This window comes from Leptodactylus fuscus, chromosome 1 (assembly GCF_031893055.1).
Source record: "Leptodactylus fuscus isolate aLepFus1 chromosome 1, aLepFus1.hap2, whole genome shotgun sequence".
Taxonomy (NCBI): domain Eukaryota; kingdom Metazoa; phylum Chordata; class Amphibia; order Anura; family Leptodactylidae; genus Leptodactylus; species Leptodactylus fuscus.
Window position 1 is genome coordinate 288,263,872 of NC_134265.1, and position 26,868 is coordinate 288,290,739.

General features: G+C 43.8%; 1 protein-coding gene across 2 annotated transcripts in view; it reads left to right on the plus strand.

Annotated features, from left to right (window-relative positions):
- The window catches only part of GLRB (glycine receptor beta), a 71,314-nt gene that overhangs the window by 19,303 nt on the left and 25,143 nt on the right, over nt 1–26,868 (plus strand). For both annotated transcript variants that reach the window (XM_075257548.1, XM_075257558.1), the window contains exons 2-4: nt 1,180–1,330; nt 13,277–13,383; nt 23,836–23,903. In XM_075257548.1, coding sequence (XP_075113649.1) covers nt 1,209–1,330; nt 13,277–13,383; nt 23,836–23,903 — 297 coding nt within the window. In that variant the 5' untranslated portion in view covers nt 1,180–1,208. The remainder of the gene's footprint in view (nt 1–1,179; nt 1,331–13,276; nt 13,384–23,835; nt 23,904–26,868) is intronic.

Genomic DNA, 26,868 nt, shown 5'->3' on the forward strand with positions numbered 1-26,868 from the left:
TTTTGGGTAATACTTAGTGTAACTCCTGTTTTATGGGGGAGGGGGTTTCTATTGTGTTGGGGTGTTTAGGGAACATTTTTGTAACTTATTTTTAATAGAAAACTGGCTGTAAAGTTCCCACTAGCAAAGCTGTATTCAAGGTCAAACGCGAGAGAATCATTCAAAGTCCAAATCAGAAAACAAGCGAATATCTAGTAAACTGGCTCAGTGGTTAGCACTGCAGCCTTGCAGCACTGGAGTACTTGGCTAGAATCCTGCCTGTAACAACATATGCAAGGAGTTTGTATGTTCTCCCTGTGTTTGTGTGGCTTTCCTCCCACTCTACAAAGACTTACTGATAGGAAAAAAAAAGTACATTGTAAGCCCTATATGGGGCTCACAATCAATATTAAAAAAAAAAAAAAATAGTGTGACCTCTGTGTGGAAACCAGCGGGCCCCATAGACTATAATGGGGTCCACCTGGTTTCCTCCCAAAAAGAGCTGCTTTCAGGACCTTTCTCTCCACATTTTCAAAGCGGAATGGGTAACGGGCACAAGTGTGAACCTAGCCTTACTCAGTATTCACATACACTGGACGGCATTGATACAGACCAGCATGTTTTACGCTGGTCTTGGTCCCCTCTGCACCAGCACAAAGAGCTCTTAAATTGTAATAAGTCCACACCTCATTGTGAATTAGGTGCATCCTTCCAGTTCCCTTGCGTCTAGGCATAATTCTAGGGCAGCCCAAGGGATGCTGTAGAGTTTCGTGTCATATATGATATTTTTGTGGCATAAATGATAAGGACTATGGTGTGTGTGCAGTCGCCATCTCATTCTCAGCCTCCCAACCTTATCTTCTTTCGGTAAAGGGGAGCGCTGGCACAAAAAAAGCCACAATAAAGCTGTTCAGCTCATAATACCAAGATTGTCCATTACCCATGCCTGACTTATCATTAGAAAGACAGATTACCAATTGCAGTATTGAAACATTATAGAACATGTATGTAGTGTTTAATCCCAACAGTCAGTAGTGTATATTGTCTATGATCTTGATATTACCAATAGAGGTGATGTTTTACTGTTCGCACAAGCAATATCTTAGAAGAGGATGACCCATAAGTAATACAGTCTGCATTTATCTCTTGTAGGCCATGTTTTATTCACTTTTTATAGACTAACACGTTTTTATCTTACAGGTCTGTTGCTGTGAAGTTAATGTATCGAGATGAAGTTCATACTGGGGATTTTGGCTTTTCTCGTATTTTCCTTATGGTTGGATGGCGTGCATTCTAAAGAGAAGTCCTCAAAGAAAGGAAAGGGGAAAAAGAAGCAGTATCTTTGCCCATCGTATGTCACTTTTTATATCATTTTAATTACTGTAGCTAAGGCGTTAATGTATAATAATAATAAACATAATAATAGTATAATAGTGTGTAATATAGTATAAAAGTATAATAATATTAATAAAAAAAGGCAACATAATCTGTTTTAAAGTTTCCTACATTACATTAAATTTTTTAACCCCTTCCCGCCGACAGCATTTTTCGATTTTCATTCTTCGTTTTTGACTCCACCCTTTCCAAAACCCATAACTTTTTTATTTTTCTGCTCTCAGAGCCATATGAGGTCATAATGTTTGCAGGACAAATTTTTCTTCATGATGTTTCCATTTATTATTCTGTATAATGTACTAGGAAGCTGGAAAAAAAAATCAGAATGGGGTGGATTTGAAGAAAAAGTGCATTTGTGCGACTTTCATACGGGCTTAGTTTTTACGGCATTCACTGTGCAGCTAAAATGACATGTCACCTGTATTCTGTGTTTTGGTACAATTCCAAGGATACCAAACTTATATGGTTTGATTTACATTTTAACCTCTTAACAAAAATCCCAAACTGTGCCAAAATTCTTTTTTTCTAAAAGTCGCCATGTTCTGACATCGGGCACCTTTTTTTTTGCAGTATCAGGTGTGCTTTTTAGATATACTATTTTGGGGAATTGCTATTGCTTTGATCACTTTTTATTCAAATTTATATCAGAGGCAAAACAATGAGAATACAGTGGTTTGGCAATTTTGACTTTTTTTAACGTACGTATGTCAGCAAAGATGCGTTGGGGAGGGGGGCTCAACCATAACCATGGGAGTTGACCCACCTGTTCAGGCGCCTCAAATGCTATCCCTGGAGCACCCCAATATGACTAACACCCAGACTTACCCTATACCTCATAGGCTTTGCATGCTACTGGCGGCCTTCATGACTTTCAGCCAACTAGTTTTGCATAGTGATCTATCCTAATCACTCTTTTACATTTTGCAGTATTATCATGATAGTTTCTTCTATAAAGTTTTGCTTGTGTGTCAGTCTTGAGAAGTTGCTGGTTTAATCTGCTTTTTATGTCTAATATTGATCTATAACCGTAGGGTCGATAATGGTAGTATGTCCAGATATAGGTTTGTTCTTTTGTTGTAGATTTTATCATCTAGCCACGTATTTTGATATTATTAAGCATCTCTTTTGTTCTATTAAGTCCCTTTTCACTCCATGGTACCAGATTACTTCAGCTAGCTTTGAACTTTTTTGTTTTCTCTATAAGAAAAGTACTGTACCTGATCCCTGATATTTTTTTAGTGCCTGCTTTTGTTATGGGTCAAGCAGCCAAGCCGTTAGGAGAAGCTGACTTGTCACAACATTGTTCATTACTTAGATGACAACCTATTACATAAGGCAGGTACTTTCTAGTGTGCAAACAAACATGATACCCGAGTCCAGATGAACCGAACCAGTACTATGCAGTGTAAAAGTGGCAACTTTTTACTTAGTAAAGTATGCTACGGATGCCCTGAAATCACTAAAATAAAGGATGCAATTTCACCAGCTAAACAGCCTTCTGAAGTGTAAGTGGAATATAGCATGGCCAATATACACCTCTCCTCGGCCAGCCTTATGAGACAATTCACAAGAAGTTTGCATGGCTCATTTGTATTGGTCTGTTACGTAGCACTTTAAAAAGCCATGTAGTGCAGTTGCATTGATAGGAAGTCCTCATAGGCGCCATTAAGGCAGTGATCACGCCATATAATTCATTTCAGCCTAGTGAAAAACCTTAGTCTTCACTTCTAGAAGGTTATTACCCCATTGATCTGAATTAGCCTCCACACGTGTATGGGGCTAACTCTTCCCTGCTGCACAACAACACTTCATGCTGATGCTGTGCCAAGAGCTGAATAAATGGACAGGCATGAAAGACGTGTAATTAAAATGTTTTTTTTTTTTTTTTTTATGTCAATGTCTTTTGCAGTACAGCATTATTTTTCCTACCGTTCTGCTGAACAAAGCCTCCTAGCGCGTATTGATTCTTAAGGAATGGTCCTTTCTTGTTGCACAGTTCAGACTTGTCCTGCAACAATGCATCTCTGTGGTTTCCCTGTGTCTGAGCCAACTCTATAGAACCAGTCATGTTTGCTTTATACAAGGAACCTGCTGTGCATGAAGAAATTACCTGCAGGTTACTATCTCTCCATGGATCAGTGGTTTGGCAGTGTTTGTGAAGCATGCAAATCTAATTAGAGCTTAGGAAATTAATTGGCTAGGAGCTCGTTCTCCTTACATATGACAATTGTACTTCAATGTATTTCCAGCTCATGGTTCCATATTTTATTCTGCTTTGTGGTTCTCATTTACATTTCATTTCTCAACAACATATATTTGCTAAAGGTGGGTTGCCTCTGAATACGTGCTATGCCCTATTCACAGGTCTGACTGCCAGAACCCCCACTGATCACAAGAATGGGGGTCCCTGGTCTGCTGTCTAAAAAGGAGTCTGTCTACTCATTTCTATGGAATTGCTAGGGATAGCTGAGCTATCCTCTGATACTTCTCTGTCCAGCAGCCTTATAGAAATAAATTGCGCTTTAGCACAACTTGCCTCTTGTTCTGTCAATAGAAGATAAGTTGTGTTCATGGACAAACCCCTTTAAAGGTGTTGTTTGGGACTATGATATTGAGCGCCAGTTCCTCTTCATTATTAAACAATATTTCAGCCATTCTAAGCACTGCAGAGCCCTCTGGACAGAGCCTGTATGGCGGTTTATAGCGCCTATATGGCAGCATCAGATTGTATGTGTAAGTATTGCTTCTAGCACAGAATACCTCTATACATATGGCGTCTGATGTAGCATGGCACTGCTTTAGTCCTAAGTATATTACCTGTTTACTCTTAAGAATTGTATCATGTCTTTATACCAGGCAGTGGATTTTCGACCCTAGTAACCTAAATGGCTTTGTTTACTATTGTGCTAATTAAATGCATTATGTGATATCACATATTGGCCACACAGTTTTTCAGGTGAAATAAAATCAATAAACCGAAGAAATTTGTGGTAATACATGTGTGACTTTGTCATTAATTAGGGCTGTAGAGTCAGTAAGCCAAATTTCTGACGCTAGGTTCACACCTGCGTTCTTCTTTACGTTCTGTGCTTTCCGTCTTCTGCATGCCAGAAGACGCAAAGCACAGACCGGGTCCAGCCGTGAGCGGCGGTGAGCGTTTTATGCTCTCCGCCGCGAAACCGGATTTTTTTATCCGGACACAGAGTACTGCATGTCCGACTCTGTGTCCGGATTATAAAACCCGGTTTCGCGGCGGAGAGCGCAAAACGCTCCCCACCGCTCACGGCCAGACATCTCTCTCACCCATTCAAATGAATGGGTGAGAGAGACTCCTGCAGGTTTCCATCTCCTGCCTCTGTTTTAGGCAGGAAACGGAAACCTGCAGTACGGACACCACAACGCAGATGTGAACGAGCCCTGACTCAGACTCTTCCTCCTCTATTTTTCTTCATGTATTACTACAGTATAGTCATTATTATACATCAGTAATTAGTACATAAATATTTGATTAAGATTTCTAAATTTACCTTTAAAGAGGTTGTCCGGGCAAAAAATGTATTTTTTAAATAGGCCTCAGGGGTCATGTGCAGTGGAGACAACAATGCACTGGCAGGACCGAACTATGCTGAGACGACCCGGGAAAAGATGAGTTTGATATATTTTTATTTTTTTCACTTCTCCTGACCTATTTAACCCCTGCACGACATCCGCCGTACTAGTATGGTGGATGTCGGGTATTTAACTAAGGCGGCCGCCATAGCCGCCGGGTGGCTTCTGTTTTATGCAGCAGACACCTGGCGCGGCGCTAATGCCTGCGATCGGTGCCCACACCGTTCGTGGGCATTAACCCCTCTTGGCTGCATTAACCCCATAAAAATGAAGCCCATAAGAAAATCGTACAAATGCACTTTTTCTTCATATTGACCCCATTCAGAATTTTTATCCAGCTTCCTAGTACATCATACAGAATAATAAATGGTAGCATCATGAAGAACAATTTGTCCGGCAAACATTAAGACCTCATATGGCTCTGAGAGTGGAAAGATAAAAAAGTTATTGGGTTTGGAAGGAGGAGGAGAACTCTTCTAGTATTTCACAGCTCAAAAACGAAAAAAGCAAAATCAAAAAATGCCCACGGCCGGATGGGGATAATTTTTTTTTTTTTACTCAAACAACCCCTTTAATTTCTATGAAAGCACATAACCAAGTGTGCATTAGATGTGGGGCCGAGTTTGCAGCGGAATACAGTCGGATGACACTTGGAGTGATATCTCAGTGTCATCCAATTTCATTTTGTGATGCATTTATGTCTATAGGGGCTTCTGATATGTTACATAAAAACAGAACAGATCAGAATCCCCCAAAGATGTGAATGCACTTAGATGACACTCATATGTCACTCCGAGTGTCATCTGACTGAAAAATGTGTCTCGTACTGGTTGCACACTTGGTCATGTGCATATGGTCTAAGGGTGAAGACACAAAATATGGTGCCTGCTATGCACTTGGTCAATTCTGCTGGTGTTTTCTCTTACCCCTCGTTCACATCTGCGTTTACTAATCTGTGCGGGGAGTCCGCATGCGGAGAGAAAAGTAGATTGTGAAGTATTTTCCTCTCCGCATGTTCCCTGCGTAGATCTTGCGGCAAGAACACGGACTCCATTACAGTCTATGGGGTCTGTGTGCTTTTACTGCACCGCACTTGCAATTGCATTTGGTATTCGGTTGGGGGGGGGGATGTGGACTCCTCGAACAGATTACCAAACACAGATGTGAACCAACTCTTAGGCCGTGGCCCCACGGACCAGAAACGCCACCATTTGCCCGCAGCAGAGACGCTGCTGGAAAAATCGCAGCATTGTACAGTGCAGGCAAAGTGGATGGGATTCAAGTGAATCCCATCCCCACTTTGTGGAAAAGATCGCATCGCAGCATGTCAATTATATCTAAGGAAACACCGGCGGCTTTCCTGTAGATATAATGTTAAGAGAAAGTCCGCAGAGGAAAACTCTGTGAACTTTCTCTTAAAAAGCGCTGTGGAAAGAACCGCAATGTGTTCATGCAGCGGTTCTTCCCGCAGCGCTTTAGTGCTGCGGATATGGCCTTAGCCTTACATTGTTTTCCATTAATTTATTATTGCATACTGGTTTTTGCCTGCATAGTAAGGGTCGGTTCACATTAGCGTTTGGTTTCCGTCCGGAAGGAGTCTGCATGAGGACCCCCCCGAACAGAATACCAACGCAACTGCAGGCACTGTGCAGTTAAGCACACGGATCCCCTAGACTTTAATGGGGTCTGTGTGCTTGCTGCACACTGCCCGCACAAGATTCGCAGCGCTTGCAGTTGCATTGGTATTCCGTTCGGGGGGGGGGGGGGGGGTGCATGCAGACTCCCTCCGGACGGAAGCCAAACGCTAATGTGAACTGGGTATTAGCAATAATGAATACATGTTAAACTCCTCTAGTATTTCACAGCTCAACTCTGACTGGCCAATCCTACTATGACTCTGACTCCTTCACAGCTGGCTCACTGCCATGGTCAGTCAGAAGCAGCAAAAATCTTCAAATTCATTAAAAAGGTAGTGATTGAATTCCTATGACAGTAAATATGTTATGATATGTATGTAATTTTGCAGTATTAATAATTCTATAATATAATTAATCCTCTTATTTTGGAATTGGTAACATTTTTCTACGACTCAACAGCCCTGGTTTTGCAGATCAACCTAGGAGAACACACAGCAGTACGGACAGGCGCGAGGCTGCTGCCACATAGTGTCTTAACAGCTTATATATGCAGCAAGCTATGAATTTAATAAAATTCAATAAAGTTATGCAGTATTATTATACTGAACACACATCTTAATGCTCCATGATGTATATATCTGGCCTGACAGAGGCTCACTTAGTGCTCTATGACGGACATATACGTCATGGAGGTTGTACAGGCAGTGCCAGTGTACGGGCTATCAGCAGTAGGCGGCCAGTTGATACAAATGGCCAGGTTTCTGCCGCAATTGGACAGATGACTCTAATACTTGGCAGTTTGACCCCTTTGATGCTACAGGCAATAGCAAATTTGGACTTATTAGCAACTAGGATTTACTTGCATGTTACTTCCCCAGATTTCTTAGGACATTTATGGTCTTATAAGACACTACAAACTGAAAGATAAGGCAAAGGTCCTACACAGCCAATCACAGCTAAAAACACAGCAAAAAGGAATTGTGTTTTTTCCGCAGTGTCTTTCATTTGAGTTTTCTCTACTCCCCCCCCTCCCCCCTCCCATTAAATATATAGGAAAAGCACTTATGATTAAATTAACATGCTGTGTATTTAAAAAGCGCACGTGTTTATGGAAACTCAGCTTTTCCGCAGCTCTTTTTTTTCCTGCAATATGTGGATGAGATTGATGAAAGCTCCTTCATTTTGGTGGCACTGTAAAGAATGTTTTCTGCAACGTGGGTCCTTAGCATAAGGGTAAGTTCACACAGAGGAATTTGCTACAGATTTGGGATGGATTCTGCCCCTGAATCTTCTGCAGATTCTGCCTCCCATTGTCTTCATTTAGGTCAGCAATATCTGAGAGGGTCAGACAGTGTTTGCTTGCACTGCGCACTCACCATACACTTTACAATTTGGAGACTGTGCCAGGTACAAACCAGGGACATCTGTGAATTTTGTGCCTGCTGAATTTCTTACCTTACATGACACAAGTGTTTGGCCTGCAGTATTTCTCGTATACTGGGCAGTTCAGGAATAATAGTTTATGAATATGGAGGCATTGGACATAAATATATAAGTTTTATAATAGTTTGCATTCATTTTTAATTCCCTGACCTAGTTACACCCACTAAAAATCTTCCACATACCTTAAGTATAAAATTGCCATCCCCACGAACCTCCTGCAGTCCCCGATTTTATGACTGCTACATTTTGGGCTCTTGATACTACAATTCTTATGTCTCAGAAGTCTGCACAAGGAGATGCCCAAACACCCTTGCTCTGCTTCTGTCGCTTTAGCACTCCAACCTGCTCCCTCTGCCTTACCAACAGTGATATAATCAATCTCTGTTCTAGCCGGAGGTAAAACTAGAGCGAAGAACAGTGGAGAGCGGCACGTCACTGGAAATAAAGTCTCTTCAGTGTGGTTATATGAGTGCTGCAGACACGCAGGCAACAGGGCCATGTAAGTGAAAATGTGTAGCTCTGCATACAATACACACAGGCTGCTCAGTGCAGGGAGAGAATGATCAGTGGTCTTGGAAAACCTGAAGGTTCTGGAGGTCGATGATCTTTAAAATGCCGAATCTTATGCTTGATTCACACATCAGTATGCCATCCGTCCGTTTGAATTCAGTATGAGACCAAAAACGGACTGATGCACATACTGATTGTATACTGACACCTTTTTATGCTGATAGCAAATGCTGTCTGTCCCCTAGAGGACAGATAAGGGGATTAAAAGTAGCAATTGTAAACAGAGTAGAGATAAGGAGATATAATAAATGTCCCTGTGTCCTCCTTATCTCTACTCTGTTTACAATTTTTGTGTCAGTATGTGCATCAGTCCGTTTTAAAGTCTTGATCTGAATTCAAACGGACGGATGGCATACTGATGTGTGAACCAAGCCTGAGATGTCGTAGTTGTGTTTTACCATGACATACAAACAGTTAACAGCTGCGATTGGTGCCCGCACTGATTGCGGCTATTAGCGGTCATTGCTTGCTGTCTTATACCGCTGGTATCCCCCTTCTACAGCCCTTCATGCCTAATCACATACATGTTTGTTATTTTGTGTGAAGGGGTTAAAGGGGTTTTCCAAGATTTTTTTTTTCTTCTTTAATGTGCTGAAATATATATATATATTTTTAATTGAGACCACATAAAAATTGCCTACCCTTTTGCAAAATTGTGTGAGCAACACAGTCTGTTACAATCACTTCCAGGGGCGGATCCAGGGCCGGGCGCGCTGGGCAACCGCCCGGGGCCCCGCGATTAGCGGGGCCCCGCGGCCCGGCCCTAACAAAATGGTCCCGGTCAGCTCGGCATAGTCGGGCAAGTGCCGGGACCCACAGAGTCTCTGGGGGCCCCCCGGCACTTGCCTGTCACGATTTCAGCTCATCGGCGTCCGTCCGCCGATGAGCTGAATCGCGATTAAAGCAGGAGCTGTGAGCTCAGCTCCTGCTTTAAAGCTCCGGCCCGGCTTGCGTGTGTAGGCGCGATGACTTCATCACATCATGCTTACACACGCAAGCCGGGCCGCAGCTAAGCAGGAGCTGAGGTCACAGCTCCTGCATCGCGTATGTGACTGGAGTGAGAGAATGGAGCGTCGGGGGAACGATGGAAGGTGAATGATAGAAGGTGAGTGTAAGTGTTTGTTTTGTATTAAATATTAAGGTGGAACATAATGAAGGGGGCCCATGAAACTGGGGGGGTAAATGAAGGGGAGGGGGGGAACGGCATGACACTGGGGAAGATGAAGGGGGTGGGGAGAGAACGGCATTAAACTGGGGACAGAGATGGAGGGGGCCCAAAGAAACTGGGCGGCAAATGGAGGGGAGGGGGGAACAGCATGACACTGGGGCAGAGACGGGGGACATTAAACTGTGGGCAGATGAAGGGGGAGAAAGTGATGAAACTGGGGACAGAGATGGAGGGGGGACATGAAACTGGGGGCAGAGGAAGGGTGTATATGAAACTGGGGGAGAGATGGAGGGGGGCATATAATTTACGGGTGACTGTAGGAGGATTATACTGTGTGGGAGCACATGATAAATGAATGAGAATGGGTGGAATCAACATAAAAGTGGGTGGAGCCAAATTTTACTACTCTTTAAAAATTGGGAGGTATGGCGTTAGTGACGCCACACTCCTGCATGACGTCACTCGCTTCATCTGCGACGCACAGTGTCTCGACTCCCCTGCCTCCTTTACAAGGGGGCCCACTGAGGCTCTGTCGCCCAAGAGCCCATAAAAACCTGGAGCCGGTCCTGGGTCAGCATGTCCCGACTCCAACTCTGTAGGACGCAGATGAGCTGAATATATAGGCGTTTAAAGCAGGAGGTGTCACAGCTCAGCTCCTGTTTTAACGCTGAGCTCCGGCATTTGTAGTCGCGTTGTGATGACGTCACATCGCGCCTACAATATGTGTATGAGGGAGACAGCTGCGGAGGAACGAGGAAAGGTGAGTGTGTGTGAGAACAGTATGACGCTGGGGCAGATGGAGGGGGGGAGAACAGCATGACACTGGGGCAGATGGAGGGGGGGGAGAACAGCATGACACTGGGGCAGATGGAGGGGGGGAGAACAGCATGACACTGGGGCAGATGGAGGGGGGAGAACAGCATGACACTGGGGCAGATAGAGGGGGGAGAACAGCATGACACTGGGGCAGATGAAGGGGGGAGAACGGCATGACACTGGGGCAGATAGAGGGGGGAGAACAGCATGACACTGGGGCAGATGAAGGGGGGAGAACGGCATGACACTGGGGCAGATGGAGGGGGGGAGAACAGCATGGCACTGGGGCAGATGAAGGGGGGAGAACGGCATGACACTGGGGCAGATGGAGGGGGGGAGAACAGCATGACACTGGGGCAGATGGAGGGGGGGAGAACAGCATGACACTGGGGCAGATGGAGGGGGGAGAACAGCATGACACTGGGGCAGATAGAGGGGGGAGAACAGCATGACACTGGGGCAGATGGAGGGGGGAGAACAGCATGACACTGGGGCAGATAGAGGGGGGAGAACAGCATGACACTGGGGCAGATGGAGGGGGGAGAACGGCATGACACTGGGGCAGATGGAGGGGGAGAGAACAGCATGACACTGTGGCAAATGAAGGGGGGAGAACGGCATGACACTGAGGCAGATGAAGGGGGGAGAATAGCATGACACTGGGGCAGATGGAGGGGGGAGAACAGCATGACACTGGGGCAGATGAAGGGGCGAGAATGGCATGACACTGGGGCAAATGAAGGGGAGAGAACGGCATGACACTGAGGCAGATGAAGGGGGGAGAATGGCATGATACTGGGGCAGATGAAGGGGGGGATGGCATGACACTGAGGCAGATGAAGGGGGGAGAATGGCATGACACTGGGGCAGATGAAGGGGGGGAGAATGGCATGACATTGGGGCAGATGAAGGGGGGAGAACGGCATGACACTGGGGCAGAGACGGGGGGGACATGAAACTGTGGGCAGATAAAGGGGGAGAATGGCATGAAACTGGGGACAGAGATAGAGGGGGGGACATGAAACTAGGGGTAGATGAAGGGTGTATATATAAATGGGGAGAGATGGAGGGGGGACATATAATTTACGGGTGACTGTAGGAGGATTATACTGTGTGGAATCACATGAAAAATGAATGAGAATGGGAGGAGTCAACATAAAAGTGGGTGGGGCCTAATTTGCTGCGGCGCGCTGCGCGTAGGGCCCTGCCAAAGTCAATTGCCCAGGGCCCCGCAAACCCTGGATCCGCCACTGATCACTTCCTTAATGGTTCTGATCACTTGCCGTTCATTGTGTACATGATTCAGTTGTTAGTCACACCCACCATGAACATGATGTCATTAGTGATGATGGCAGCATTTCTGTAAACTTTATTGACTGCCAGAACAGTCAAGAAGAGGTGGGGGCTGGTCCTGATCACTTGAGAAGCAAGCAGGGACAGACAAACACATTTTTATTTTTTTCTTTAATGCCAGGTTCACACTAGCGTTTCAGTCAGTAGGAGACTCCGTGCTCCATTCCACTTGATATCAGTGAAGAAAAAATTCCTGCACTGAGGACGTTTCTCTCCACTTTTTTCTGCAGAAAGCCTTCAAAGCCCATTATAGTCTACAGGTTCAGCAGGTATCTACATGTAACAGTTTTTTAAGAGCTTGTTCACATCTGCGCCCGATCTCCATTCATACAGGTTTCCGTTTCCTGCACAAAACTGAGCAGGAGACGGAAACCTGCAGGACTCTTTCAAACCCATTGATTTGAATGGGTTTGAAAGATGTCCGGCCGTGAGCGCCGGTGAGCATTTTATGCAAAACCGTTTTTTTTAAATCGGACACAGAGTCGGACATGCAGTACTCTGTGTCCGATTTTAAAAAAACGGTTTTGCGGCGGAGAGCATAAAACGTTCACCGGCGCTCACGGCTGGACCCAATCTGACAGCTTTCCGTCTTCTGCATGCAGAAGACGGAAAGCTGAGAATGGACTCCGGGCGCTAGTGTGAACCTAGCGTAAGCTGATAGGGTTTCTGTTTTTCCAAGTGGACCAAAGGATGGAAACCTGAACACTAGTGTAAATCTTCAAGTCTCCTTCTTGCCTCCATCACAAAGGCATTCTTTTGAGAGTGGGGAAAGAGTTTAATGGACACTGACCGGCAGTATGCTTGATGTATAGGGAGAGTGAAAGAGATAAGCGCCATGTGTTCATCTCCCCTGCAGTAGATGTGGATGCCTGATCCTCCAAGTGAGCCATCACTATTCTCCAGCCAGCAAACACATCTAATGACTGTGCACTAGTACTTGCTCGAAAACCATGAACTTCTTCACAACATTTTCCAATAGGGAAACACTGATGTGGCCTAGGATTATTCCAAAGCAACACTTTTGTTTATGCATTGTTACTGACAAGGTTAATAGCCTGATCCATGAAAACTGTCTGGTTATGTCCTTATCTGTATTACACCTTTGTGTCAGGGAGGACACCTCTTTACACTGTAAGAATAATTCAACATCCAATGCTGTTCTTGCCACAAAGATGACATAAATTTCAATGGATCCCAGTTTTAAATGTTTCCAGAAATGTCCTGCTGCAATTCTTATATACTGTATGCTTATAATGGAAGTGACATATAAATTGTATGTTCATATATAATTTTTCTTATTTTACAGTCAGCTATCAGCAGAGGATCTTGCAAGAGTTCCTGCAAACTCCACTAGCAACATATTAAACAGACTGTTGGTCAGCTATGACCCAAGAATACGACCAAACTTCAAAGGTTTGTTCTATATTTCAATATAAAATTTATATGCTTATGGTATAGAATTGTGAGTACACTTGGGACTAGAACTTATATCAGTGGTGGTAATTCCTTCACAATGCTGTGGTTGGCAGCAACATATAAAATAAAGTAAAATAAAATATCATTTTAAGTATATTTACACACTAGCCTCTGCCCACGACTTTGTCTGCGTGTTGTTGGCAAAGATGGTCCACCTATATTCAGCAAATTGCTGCCATCGACAATTCTCTTGCTCCGGTATTCCGGCATCTCACCAGTTGGCTGGGACGCCATATTTAGCGTGTTGTTGGCGTCGATGATCCACCTGCTCCAGCATTTCGACAGCTGTCAAGCTGATCTGCCATTGAACACTTTCCTCACGCCATGCCCATGATTGTTCCAGCATCTCAGCAGCTTGCTGGGATGCCATATAATGAGCATGTTGTTGATGTTAATGATCCACCTACTCCAACGTTTCGGCAGCTATCAAACTGGCCTGCCGCTGAACTTGTTTCTCACGCTGTGCCTGTGATTGTTCTGACATCTCAGCAGCTCGCTGGGACGCTATATAATGAGTGTGCTGTTGGTGTTGATGATCCACCTGCCCCGGCGTTTCGGCTTCTCTAAGATCTGCTTGACGCCTAGTTTGCTCAATCCTCCTGAGCTCCGCTTGAGGAGAAGTCTGTGACTGTTGGCTACCTTCATAGCTCTTGTAGTTTTAGAATTTTGCAACAAATCAGGCCTGGTTCACATCTGCGTTTGGCAAATCCGTTTGAAATCAGTATATAACATCTTCAAAAAACTGAATTCAAACTGTCTGGATGAAAACTGTGTCAGGGTGGGTTCACATCTGCGCCCCGGTCTCCGCTTTCAGGGTTCAGTCTTCTGCCCGAGAAAATGGACAGGAGACTGAAACTGGCAGTCACTTTTGAAACCCATTCATTTGAATGGGTTTGCAAAGTGTCCACCCGTGAGTGCCGGTGAGCGTTTTGTAGTCTCCGCGGCGAAACGTTTTTTTAGTTTTTTTTACCGGACACAGTCGGACATGCAGGACTTTGTGTCCAGTTAAAAAAAAAATGGTTTCACCGCAGAGACCACAAAACACTTGCAGGCGCTCACGGGCGGACACTGTCTGCCGGGTTCCCGTCTCCTCTTGGCAGAAGACGGAAACCTGAAAGCAGAGACCGGGGCGCAGATGTGAACCTGCCCTCAGTATGTCAGGGCTCGTTCACATCTGCATTGCCCTCTCCGTACTGTAGGTTTCCGTTTCCTGCATAAAACAGAGCAGGAGACAGAAACCTGCAGGAGTCTCTCTCACCCATTCATTTGAATGGGTGAGAGAGATGTCCGGCCGTGAGCGGCGGTAAGCGTTTTGCGCTCTCCGCCGCGAAACCAGGTTTTTTAATCCGGACACAGAGTCGGACATGCAGTACTCTGTGTCCGGATTAAAAAATCCGGTTTCGCGGCGGAGAGCATAAAACGCTCACGGCCGGACCCGGTCTGTGCTTTGCGTCTTCTGGCATGCAGAAGACGGAAATCACAGAACGGAAAGTAGAACGCAGGTGTGAACCTAGCGTCATCAGTATGTAATCAGTATTGTAATCAGTTTTTGACTAATCAGTTTTTCTTTATCTTCCCCCTTCTTTATTCTGAGCATGTGCAAAACAGACACAAACTGGTTGCTCTCAGTATGTAATCAGTATGTAAACAGTTCTCTATAGACTTCAGGCCTCGGTCACATCTGCGTTGGTATTCCGTTCGGGGGAGTCCACATGGGGACCCCCTGGATGAAATACTGAACGCATATGCAAGCGGTGTGCAGTGAAAGCACATGGCTCCCCATAGACTGTAATGTGGTCCGTGTGCTTGCCGCGAGATCTTCACAGGGAACATGCGGACAGGAAAGTACTTCACAATTTACTTTCCTGTGCGCATGACTTGTGCGGAGATCTCACAGCAAGCACACGGACCGCATTATAGTCTATGGGGTCCGTGCACTTTTACTGCACACTGCATGCAAATACGTTCTGTAGTCCATTAGGGGGGTTCCCATGTGGACTCCCCGAACGGATTAGGACGGGTTCACACCTGTGCCCGGTCTCCACTTTAGCCAATCCGGCGTGTTTCTGTCTTCTGCCTGAGAAACTGGACAGGAGACCGAAACCGGGCAGTTTTCAAACCCATTCACTTGAATGGGTTTGCAAAGTGAACGCCCTTGATCGGACATGCTGGACTTTGTGTCCGGATAAAAAAAACTGATTCGCCATGGAGAGGCAGAAGGCGCTCACAGATGGTCACTTTGCAAACCCATTCAAGTGAATGGGTTTGAAAACTGACTGTCAGGTGTCCGTCTCCTGTCCACTTTCTCGAGCAGAAGACAGAAACCCGCAAAGTGGAGACTGGGCGCTGGTGTGAACCCGCCCTTACCAAGCGCAGATGTGAACCAAGGGTCAATATTAAAACAAAACGGATCGCTTGATGTCCGTCTGGAATCCTTATTTTCAGTACGGAGACAAAGTTCTGCAAGTTCTACTTTTTTCTCTGCATAAAAAAACTGAAATCAGATGGAAATGTCACAAACTGATTACATACTGATTACTTTTAAAACCCATTGAAATGAATGGGTTTTCATCCAGACCGTGTGAAATCAGTTTTTGAAGATGTCAAATACTCATTATGAATCGAATGTCCAAACGCAGATGTGAACGTCAGAATGAAGGGAGAGGAAAAAGAAAAACTGACTTGTCAAAAACTGATTACCTACTGAGACACAGTTTTCACCCGGACAGTTTGAAATCAGTTTTTGAAAATGTTAAATACTGATTTCAAACCGATTGCTAAACGCAGATGTGAACCAGGCCTGAGCATGCACAAAATGGACACACAGTATGCAATCAATATTTAATCTGTTTTACATAGCCCTCAATGTTAAAACTGATTGCTTGCTGTCCGTCTGGAATCCTTATATTCAGTACAGAGACAAAGTTCTGCAAGTTCTACTTCTTTCTCCGCACAAAAAAAAAATTAAACCAGACAGAAAAAGGCACAATGGCACAAACTTACTGAATACTTTTGAAACCCATTGAAATCAATGGGTTTTCATTTGGACCATTTGAAATCAGTTTTTGAAGAAGTCAAATACTGATTACGAACAGAATGGCTGAACGCAGATGTGAACCAGGCCTTATGCTCGGCTCACATTAGCACTTGGCTTCTGTCCGGAAGGAGTCCGCATGAGGACCCCCCCGAACAGAATACCAGCGCAACTGCAAGCGCTGGACAGTTAAGCACATGGACCCCATAGACTACAATGGGGTCTGTGTGCTTGCCGTGCGCTGCCTGGTTGAATCATGCGGACATTAAAGTAGATTGTGAAGTACTTTTCTGTCCACATGTTTGTGCAGAGATCTGGAGGGCAAGCACATGTAACCCATTCTAATCTATGGGGTCCATGTGCTTTTACTGCACAGGGCTTGAAATTGCGTTTGGTATTCCTTTCGAGGGGGAAGGTCCCCATGCAGACTCCCCTGGACAGAAAACCAATGCAGATGTGAACCAACCCTTAACCCCTTAGCGACCCTTGACGTAACTGTACATCATGGGTCGCATGGGGATGTATGGAGCGAGCTCACACGCTGAGCTCGCTCCATACACGGCAGATGCCGGCTGTATCATACAGCCAGGACCTGCCAATAACAGCAGCGGTTGGTGCCCGAGCCGATCGCTGCTGTAAACCCTTTACACACTGCGGTCAAATGCGACCGCAGCGTGTAAACGGCGCCGGCGGCATGGGCGCCGCCATGTTTCCCCGATCGCCGCCCTCCTGAACGTCACAAGAGGGCGGTGATCGGTTGCTATGACAGCCGGAAGCCTATTGAAGGCTTCCAGGCTTGTCTCTGCACTAGATCTATTAGACGATGCCAGAGGCCAGAGGCATCGTCTAATAGAAGTGCTGGGATTCTGCTATTCACTGCAATACTGTAGTATTGCAGTGAATAGTATGAGCGATCAGACTCCCTAGGTTTCAAGGTACCTAAGGGGTCTGATCATAAATGTAACAGAAGAAAAAAAAAAGTTTTTAAAAGTATTAAAAAAATAAAAAAAATATAAAAGTTCAAATCACCCCCCTTTCCCTAGATTAGCTATTAAAGTAATTAAAGAACATTAAACATAAACATATTAGGTATCCCCGCGCTCCAAAATGCCCGAACTATTAGAATATTAAAACATTTATCCCATACTGCGAACGGCGTAGCAGCAAAAAAAATAAAAACAGCCAAAATGCGTTTTTTTCAACACTTTGCCTCCTATAAAAAATTGAATAAAAAGTGATCAAACCATCAGATCTTTCCCCAAATGGTATCAATAGAAACGTCATCTTGTCCCGCATAAAAAGACACCACAACCAGCTCCATACATGGAAATATGAAAAAGTTACAGGTGTTAGAACATGATGACACAAAATTTTTTTTCTATTTTGCAAAGTTTATCATTTTTTTAAAAGTATCAAAACATTTCAAATACTATATAAATTTGGTATCATCGCGTTCGTACTGACACGTAGAACACAGGTAACATGTCATTTGTACCAAACAGTGAACGCTGTAAAAATTAAACCCATAAGAAAATGGCGCAAATGCATTTTTTCTCCAATTGCACCTCATTCTGAATTTTTTTCCAGCTTCCCAGTACATTGCACAGCATATTGAATGATGCCATTACAAAGTACAATTTGTCCCGCAAACAATAAGCCATCATGTGACTCTGTGAACTGAAAAATGAAAAAGTTATGGCTCTTGAAATGTGAGGAGGGAAAAACGAAAATGCGAAACCAAAAAATGGCCTGGTCCTTAAGGGGTTAAAGCTGGTTCACATCTGCAATTAGTAATCCATTCAGAGGAGTTTGCATGGGGACCCCCCTGAATAGACTATCGAATGCATTGGCAAGAAGTGTGCAGTGAAAACATACAGACCCCATAGACTATAATGGGGTCTGTGTGCTTTCCGCGCAATCTCCGCACGGAACATGTGGACAGAAAAGTAGTTCACTATCTACTTTCCTGTCCACATGATTTGTGTGCACTGCCCGCATGAATTATTCGTGCGGGCAGTGCGCGGCAAGCACACGGAGCCCATTATATGCTATGGGGTCCGTGTGCTTAACTGTCCAGCACTTGCAGTTGCGCTGATATTCTTTTTGGGGGTCCTCCTGTGGAATCCTTCCGGATGGGAGGCAAGCGCTAATGTGAACCGGCCCTTACTCATTCTGCAGAACCAGCATTGATTGGTCGAATGCTATACACTGTATAGCATTCGGTCAATCAACGCTGGTTCTGCAGCAGGCTCGTCTTTGCTAGTTGGGGAGAGCTGGCAGCTTGCATTTATGTGGGAGCTGACATTTTTTCATAGGAATGCATTGACCAGCTTTGATTGGCTGAATGCTATACAGTGTACAGCATTCGGCTAATCAACACTGGTTCTGCCGGAGGCTCGTCTGTGACGAAGAGGAAGATCGGACCACAATGGAGACTGCTGTGGTCTGATCTTAGACTCCGCCTCCTCACAAACGAGCCTCCGGCAGAACCAGCGTTGATTGGCTGAATGCTATGCACTGTATAGCATTTGGCCAATCAACGCTGGTTCTGAATCGAGCAGTATTCGATCGAGTACGAGTATTTTGAATACTGTAGTAGTCTCTAATAAAATGCAATGTTTTTTTGCAAATTGAGATAGAATTATTCCACATTTAGCTTAGATGTCCGTAGGGTTAATGATTTTCTTCAAGAACCCTTGAAAAGATACAATTTAAGTGTTTCCCATAGAGATAAACCAACAAACATATTATCAGTGTAATACTTTGGTTTGTCATACATGAATATTGTACTGTATATACTAATACTAGAAGTATCAAACTCTCTACTGTTTTTCATGTGAAACTAGAAACATACAAAGATAAAAAAAAAACTATCATCTATCTATCTATCTATCTATCTATCTATCTATCTCTCTATCATGATATTATTTATAATTTTTGTTTAGTTTACATAAATATATGAAAAATAGAAGAAAGTAACCAAAAGGTTTAGGTGATATTTAATACATCTTAATAGATTGGAAAGATTTAGGTGACAGATGCTCTGTATTAAATGGTTACTGACCCAATAAAAACAATCTGTGATGCCTGTACTCTCCAGTGTAGCATTCCAAGTATGAGGAATGGTGCTGCAGGTGGCCAGTTGTACTATAATTGTTCCTATATACCCTGGTGTCGTGTCTACTTAATGATGTACAGGTGAAGAACATTATTGCGGCATTTTAATATCAGCGGTTTTATTTTCCTTGTGCCTTTTGTATACTTTCCCTGTTTACTTAGTTTAGTATTCTGTAGAAAAATGTACTTTATTACCATCTTAACCATCGCCCACTCCCTGACAGCTGGTGGTGTAGGTACTAAGTCTGTAACAATGCCGTTTACTGTCTCTGCTTTAAAACTTGGAGACAACCAGAGACCCAGCGAATTAGATAGACGTGGTTTAGATGAATATTTATACAATGACTTGTAGGGATGTGTTTTGGAGTGGCAGGACTTGGGCTTAAGAATGGGGACTGGCCTTGACTTTGGATATGGGATGTCCCTCACTCCTACCTAAAACCACCCAAACTACGGTAAATAATGACTTTGGAATAAATGCACAAAACACTTTATTTTGGTTGTAAAAATGGCCACAGCTTTATTAAACTCACAGAAGTAAAATAATGACAGAAGGAGTCAGGTGAAGTGCTAGACCATTGGGATTCACGAATACTGTGAGATCCCCAGCTGTCTGACATACAGCACCCGGCCAGACAGCAATAAATAAATAAAGGGGGGCAGCACGCTCCGGCTTGCAATTCTAGCAGAGCCAGTACACTTTAAGGGCACCAACGACCCTGTGCTTAACCACTGTACCCGCCTCTGGATGACGTTACTATTACGACATCCTTCAGGCTGGCCTTTTCTAAAGCTCAGCCTGTTCACCACCATGAGGTTTAACCTCCTCTATTAGTTAAAATAAGTCTACAATAACTTGCCTGCAACTTCCACCTGACTCCTCAACCGCAAAAGTAAAGCTGTGACAGTTTATCAATGGACCATGTGACACGTAATACTTTATTACACACGACTGACTAAATAATGGCAAACCCCCGACTCACAAAGAGTCATCCTACAGCACTCAGGAGAGGAAAAAACCCCTGTGGAGGAAACCTCTAGGGAACCATGGCTGGAGGACTGCCCTTCCCTTGGGCCTAGAAGGATAATGCCCAACAATAACTCATCAGTCATCTCATAATTGAATATATAGAGCCAAATACACAATTACAGTAACAAAGCAATGATACAATAATACATTAGATAGGAAAATGTGAAAAAAAAAAAAAAAAATTAAAAAACAAGTATAACATAGTGATGCAAAGAGGGCGGGAGGGCGGGAAATGCATCATCCAGGTCTTGTGATGAGAAAGAGGATGAAGATGGGTGAGACAGGAAGTGACATCTATTCCTAACTCCTCCCTCCCTACAGTAACACACTAAGCACCATACACTAAAGCAGAACATACACAGATATATACTCCTACTACAGATATATACTCCTACGCAGAACATACAGATATACACTCCTACAGCAGAACATACACAGATATATACTCCTACAGCTGTATATACACTAAAGCTGAATATACACCGATATATTCTTAAAGCTGACCCAGTCTGTATAAATCTACTCAACTACTGCACAAAGAAGAAACTGCAGGAGTTATTGGTTCCCCCATCCCAAAGTCATGTCCCCCTTTGCTGATGGCTCCGGGGGTGTCTTTCCTGTTACTGTCACAGTGTCCATGCTGGTAGTAACCTTTTTCCTGCCAAACCTCCCAAGGTGGTGAAGTGTCAGGAAATCTTCCTACTTGCACCTTCCTACTATGTAACTTCAGGTGTACCTGTCATGCTACCTCCCCGTCACTGCTGCTCCTGTCAATGTACTGGTGACATTCTGATTAGGAAGTGGTGAAGCAGAACATCACTTATTATCAGAAAGTGTCCCTGGGGCGGTCACATGACCACCCCATGGATACAGGTAATTATACATTTTTTTTAATGGATGTAAATTAGAAGTTAGGTGGGGGGAGGGAGTTTAGTTTATAGGTAGAATTTGCTTTTATCCCAGACAATCCCTTTAAATAAATGCAAGTGTTCCTCCAATTAAAATGAAGGTTCAGTCTCTCTTACTTACAGAATCCACTTCAGGGCAAAATTTCTCACTCTCCCATTTTCTAGTTTTAGGCTAAGGCCCCGGGAAGAACCGGTGCATGAATACATTGCGGTTCTTTCCGCAGCGCTTTTAAGAGAAAGTTCACAGAGTTTTCCTCCGCGGACTTTCTCTTAACATTATATCTACGAGAAAGCCGCCGGCGTTTCCGTAGATATAATTGACATGCTGCGATTTGCAAAACCGCAACGGCTTTGCAAATCTCAGCGTGTCCGCGCTGCTAGCTTTTCCGCAAAGTGGGGAAGGGATTTGCATGAATCCCATCCACTTTGCCTGCACTGTACAACGCCGCGATTTGCCCGCTGCGGGAAAAATCGCGGCGTTTACGTCCCGTGGGGCCCTGGCCTTAGGCTTTCCAGGGGGAGGACTCCATTACATAATCTTAGGCTCCTTTCAGACCACCCTCAGCTAGTTCAGAGTGCTATCCGGATTTTTCCCAGATAGCACACTGACCCATTAATTTCTATCAGCCCATGAACATGACCGAGTATTACACAGATCAGTGTTTGGGCCAACATCCGCAAAACTCAGGACAGGTGCTATTCCTGTAAGGTTTTGCGTTCTATGCTTCCACGAAAGCACAGGTGGCGCACAGATGACATCCGAGTGCTGCCCATGTACCGGCCTTGCCATTCAGTCACTCCCAGCAGCCAGTGCACGGCCGTGTACAATTAGCCTTACATTTCTATGAGGTTATTGGAATAAATTTGTCTTTTGTAAATAGCCTCAGTGTTACTGTAGGGTCGCTGCTTTTCTCCTGTTAAACCAGCAGATTGTATATATGCCTGTTCATGTAAATACGCCTATGAGGGCTATGAGGGACCTGGGGTTGAGGTAAATTACAAAGAACCGGAATATATTTGCTCTGCAAGTGTTCTCGATGTTATTGCGTGGGCTGAAATCCACTGACAGTAATGTTCTAGTACAGATCTGGGTTGCTGTGGCAACTGGTTTTAGCACTACAGTAAAATGACATTTTTTTTTGAATCATAGCATTTTCTGCATTGGCTTATTCATCTCCGCATAGAGTAGCTATGAAGTCTCTTGTTTTTAGCTCATTCTACTGCATGTCTTTTTTATTTTTATTTTTTTTACATGTTGACACAAGTTCTCCAGCAAAAACAAATAGTTTCATGTTTTTCCATGACTATAAAAGTGCTTTTTTATCCAGCAAAATTATATTTTTTTCTCTTAAGTAGCATTAGAGGGGTAATCTGGTTTGTAAGGTTGATGACCTATCCTAGGCAATCAATATTGCATCTGTTGGGGTCCGACACACTGGGTATTCCCGCAGATCACCAGTATCACGGCAGCACAGGAGTGTTCTGCTGCTCACTTGCTGTACAAAGTGTAGTGGTGAGTGTAGGTACTGCAGTGCTGTCCTATAGACTTCAATGGGGCAGTGCTGCAGTGCCTATGCTCACTGTTACAGTTTGTACATAGAGTAAGTACAGTGTGACGGTCGGCAGGATATATTAAAAAAAACTAAAACAAATATCCTGCAGAGCCCACTTGGCTCTGAACTGCAGGACACCCTCTTGTGAACAAGGCCCGACAGTTAACTTCACAGCCAGGCTATTCCAGCAACTGACTGCTTCTCTGATAGGTTCTCAGAGAATCTGCCACTGCAGTACAAAGCAGCTGCACTTAAACAAACAATGACTGTGTGCTCCCAGTAGCTCACTGGTCCGCACCCACACCACAGCCACCTGCTGTGGAGTACCACTAGTAGAAGCCTGCCTAACTAAGGCAGCACTCTGCTAACTAATGTCTGCACAGACTTACACTAAACTTGAGGTTTGAGGCTAGGTGGGAGTTCCCTGGGCAATTACTAGGGCAAAATTACTAACTAAAGCCCTACCTAGTGAAGGCAGCTCACTACCAACCTAAATCTTGCACAGACATGCACAATGTGGAGTTTGAGAACCACACAGGAACACATGCACACACACACATTTAGCAAATGATACTAGAGCACCCGACGACCCAAAACAGCCTCCTTAAATAGAGGGAAGGTGGGACCAATCAACCAGCCCAGGTGCTTCAAGCCAGATGCCGATAGGGTAGGAAAATCTTGAAAGCCTATGTGTAAAGGGAATATTTGTAATGTGTGCTTTCATATTTATGTTTCTCTATTTTTCAGGAATTCCAGTCGATGTGGTAGTCAACATATTTATTAACAGCTTTGGATCTATCCAAGAAACGACTATGGTAAGTGTGTAATTCATCACATTGCACATATTTACTAATATGGCCTGACTTCTGTTTCATCCAGTTGATCAAATTAGTAGAACAACAGAGAACTTCATCCATGGATGCCCAAACTATAGACAATGATCCCACCGTTCTTCACTAATTGATAAAAGGGAAGCCATAATATAACATTATAAGTCCTCGTTCCCACGGAGTAAAGCGCCGCTCATTCTGACACGTAAACACGTGTCAGAGTAAACGCTTGAAAACAGAATCCCATTGACTTCAATGGGATCCGTTTAATGCGCGTAACACATTGAAATCAATGGGTTAAAAAGCCTCCCATTGATTTCAATGTGTAGCGCGCGTAAGACAGAACCCATTGAAGTCAATGGGATTCCGTTTTGAAGCGCTCACTCTGACACGTGTTTATATGTCAGAATGAGCGGCGCGTTACTCCATGGGAATGGGGCCTAACAAATCACTTAGTTAGCAAGTGTCAAATTTCTTAGCACATTGTCCACCTGGTTCCCAGGATTTGTCCAACTGTAGGCACTTGGTGGGTGATTTAAGTAGATGACAAAAACTTGCCAACCTCATTAATTGTCTTGTAATTGGGCATCAGAGAGCACTGATAATACTGTAGCATTGGAAAACATTTCCAGACATGTTTCTGGCCAAATTTCTATAGTCAGTTGAGTTTAACTGCAAAGGAGTTATCCCACAAATTGGAAGTAGTTGATCAAAATGTTACCAGGGACCTCATTTTCATGTATCTCTTTATACAGTAGGGATTGGTAGCAATGTTCTTGGTGCTAGCAGAGTGCTGTTGCAACTTTTTGTGTTCACAAACATGAAATTAAAACCAGACCAGAAATGGGAAATAGCTGAACATAGATTATATTCTGCTTTAGTTATATTGTTTTATATTGTAAGATTTATTACACACTAGCAGTTGGACCGGGTATATTTGATTTTTTGTTTGTGACATGACCCTATAAGTATAGGTCGATTGTTATGGAAACCTGGAGTAAAGCTATGTGTATGTGAAGACTGAAGAACCTGCCAGTTTCCAATGGTCCATAAACGTCATGCGATCGTATGTAACTCAGTTTGGATATCAGTGAAAAACCTGCGATTGATTGTTATGGAAACCTGGAGTAAAGCTGTATGTATGTGACCTTGTGTAACAGTGTCATCCATAGAGCCCTGACCAATCAAAGCTGACATACATAAGTGAAGAAAAATGACTGGGTTGTTGTGCCAAATTTTGTGAAGATCAGTCCAATCGTTTCTTTGCGCATAAAGAACAGACAGACAAACTCATTTTTCTACAAGTTATGTAAGAAATAAGAGATAGATATGACAATAAAGCACCAGACAGAACTGAGTAAAGCTTGTTAAATCAGTTTGTCAAGCTTTGCTGCATCACTCTTTCTGGCTTTGCTCACCAAGCTATGGTAGAATAAGGCCCCAGCTACGACCAATTAAAAGAATATTTTTAACAATTCCCCACACATGTCAAATGATCTTAGCTTCTTAAGGGAGAGCAGTCAGCTGTTGCCCTTCTTGTATGTGTTTCTGGTGTTTAGCATCCATTCCAGTTGGATGTCAATGTATAGTCTGAAGAATTTGTAGGACGTGACCATTTCCACTTCCTATTTATCAATAGAGACTGGGGTTATGCCCTTCCTTGTCTTATGAAGGTTCAGAATGAAGCCAATGATGAACCAAGAAGAAAAGTTTCTCAACACTTTAATATACTCTTTGGACGCACCCTCAGTGAATAGCTTACAACTGGCACTGGCTGGAAAGACCTGCGTTTTTATGGATGTCAATACATTCTTAATATGCCAGGTTTCTAGAAAGATCTTATTTGGCATCGGGGGTTCATTTATGATTTGTGCAGTTCCTTTAGTTCTCAGGAGTTCAGCCACACAGGAAAGATTGCATACCAGTGAAGAGCTTGCTCTCTTTGCTGGATAGAAAGTCAGGTTGGGATGACATGGCATAGATACCTTCAAAATTTATGGATGCAACTAAACTGGGATTGAACAAATGGCACTGTTAGAATATTGGTATTTAGCATGTTATGAGCTTACTTTGAAAAACAGTCGCTGGAGTGCTACTTTCATTCTAGAATTTTCAGTATCGGTTTTTCTTTTAAATACTGTTCCATTTTGAAGATTGGTCAAAACTACAACTGAGGTTTTATCATCTAAGCAAGTTATCCCTATCCATAGGTAGGAGATAATTTGCAGGTCCAACCATACCCTCGCAGATCAGGAGAATAGGGGACATTTGTCACCATTCATTTCGATGGGAGTGCACATCTTGTTCGGAAAGTAATTCATAGGAATGTGTAGTGTAAAATATAGTAAAGTATCATAGCTGGGAGATTGACTTGGAAGAAGCTGAAGCTTAGAATTTGCTTCTTTACTTGGGATATAGTATATTCATACAGTGCAGATTTACTGCAACTCAAAATCTGGACAGGGTTGTTTCTGAAGCATGTGCAAAGATTTCGGCAAATTATTTTCTGATGAATGAATCTGTCACAGAAACATCTGCCAAAAACCTGTCTTGTGTGAATATAAAATTATTTGTGACTTTATTTTGCTCATTATATAAGGCTGGACTCACATCTGTGCTGGTTGTCTGTCATACGCAGATCAGTCTAAAATTGCTGGATGAAGACGTCTTGCAGTCCCGACTCTTATCGGGCAATCTTAGTTAAAGGGATTCTACCACTAAAACACATTTTTTTCTAGTTAACACGTCGGAATAGCCTTTAAAAAGGCTATTCGTCTCCTACCTTTGGAAGTGCTCTCCGCCGCGCCGTTCGTTCAAAATACCGGTTTGTCCCAGCCATAGTGCGGGCATCGCAATTTCGCGCATGCGCAGTACGTTCGACAATCTTCGCCGAACAGAGCGTACTGCGCAGGCGTCTGACAGGACGCTGAAGAAGGAAGGGGAGGATACC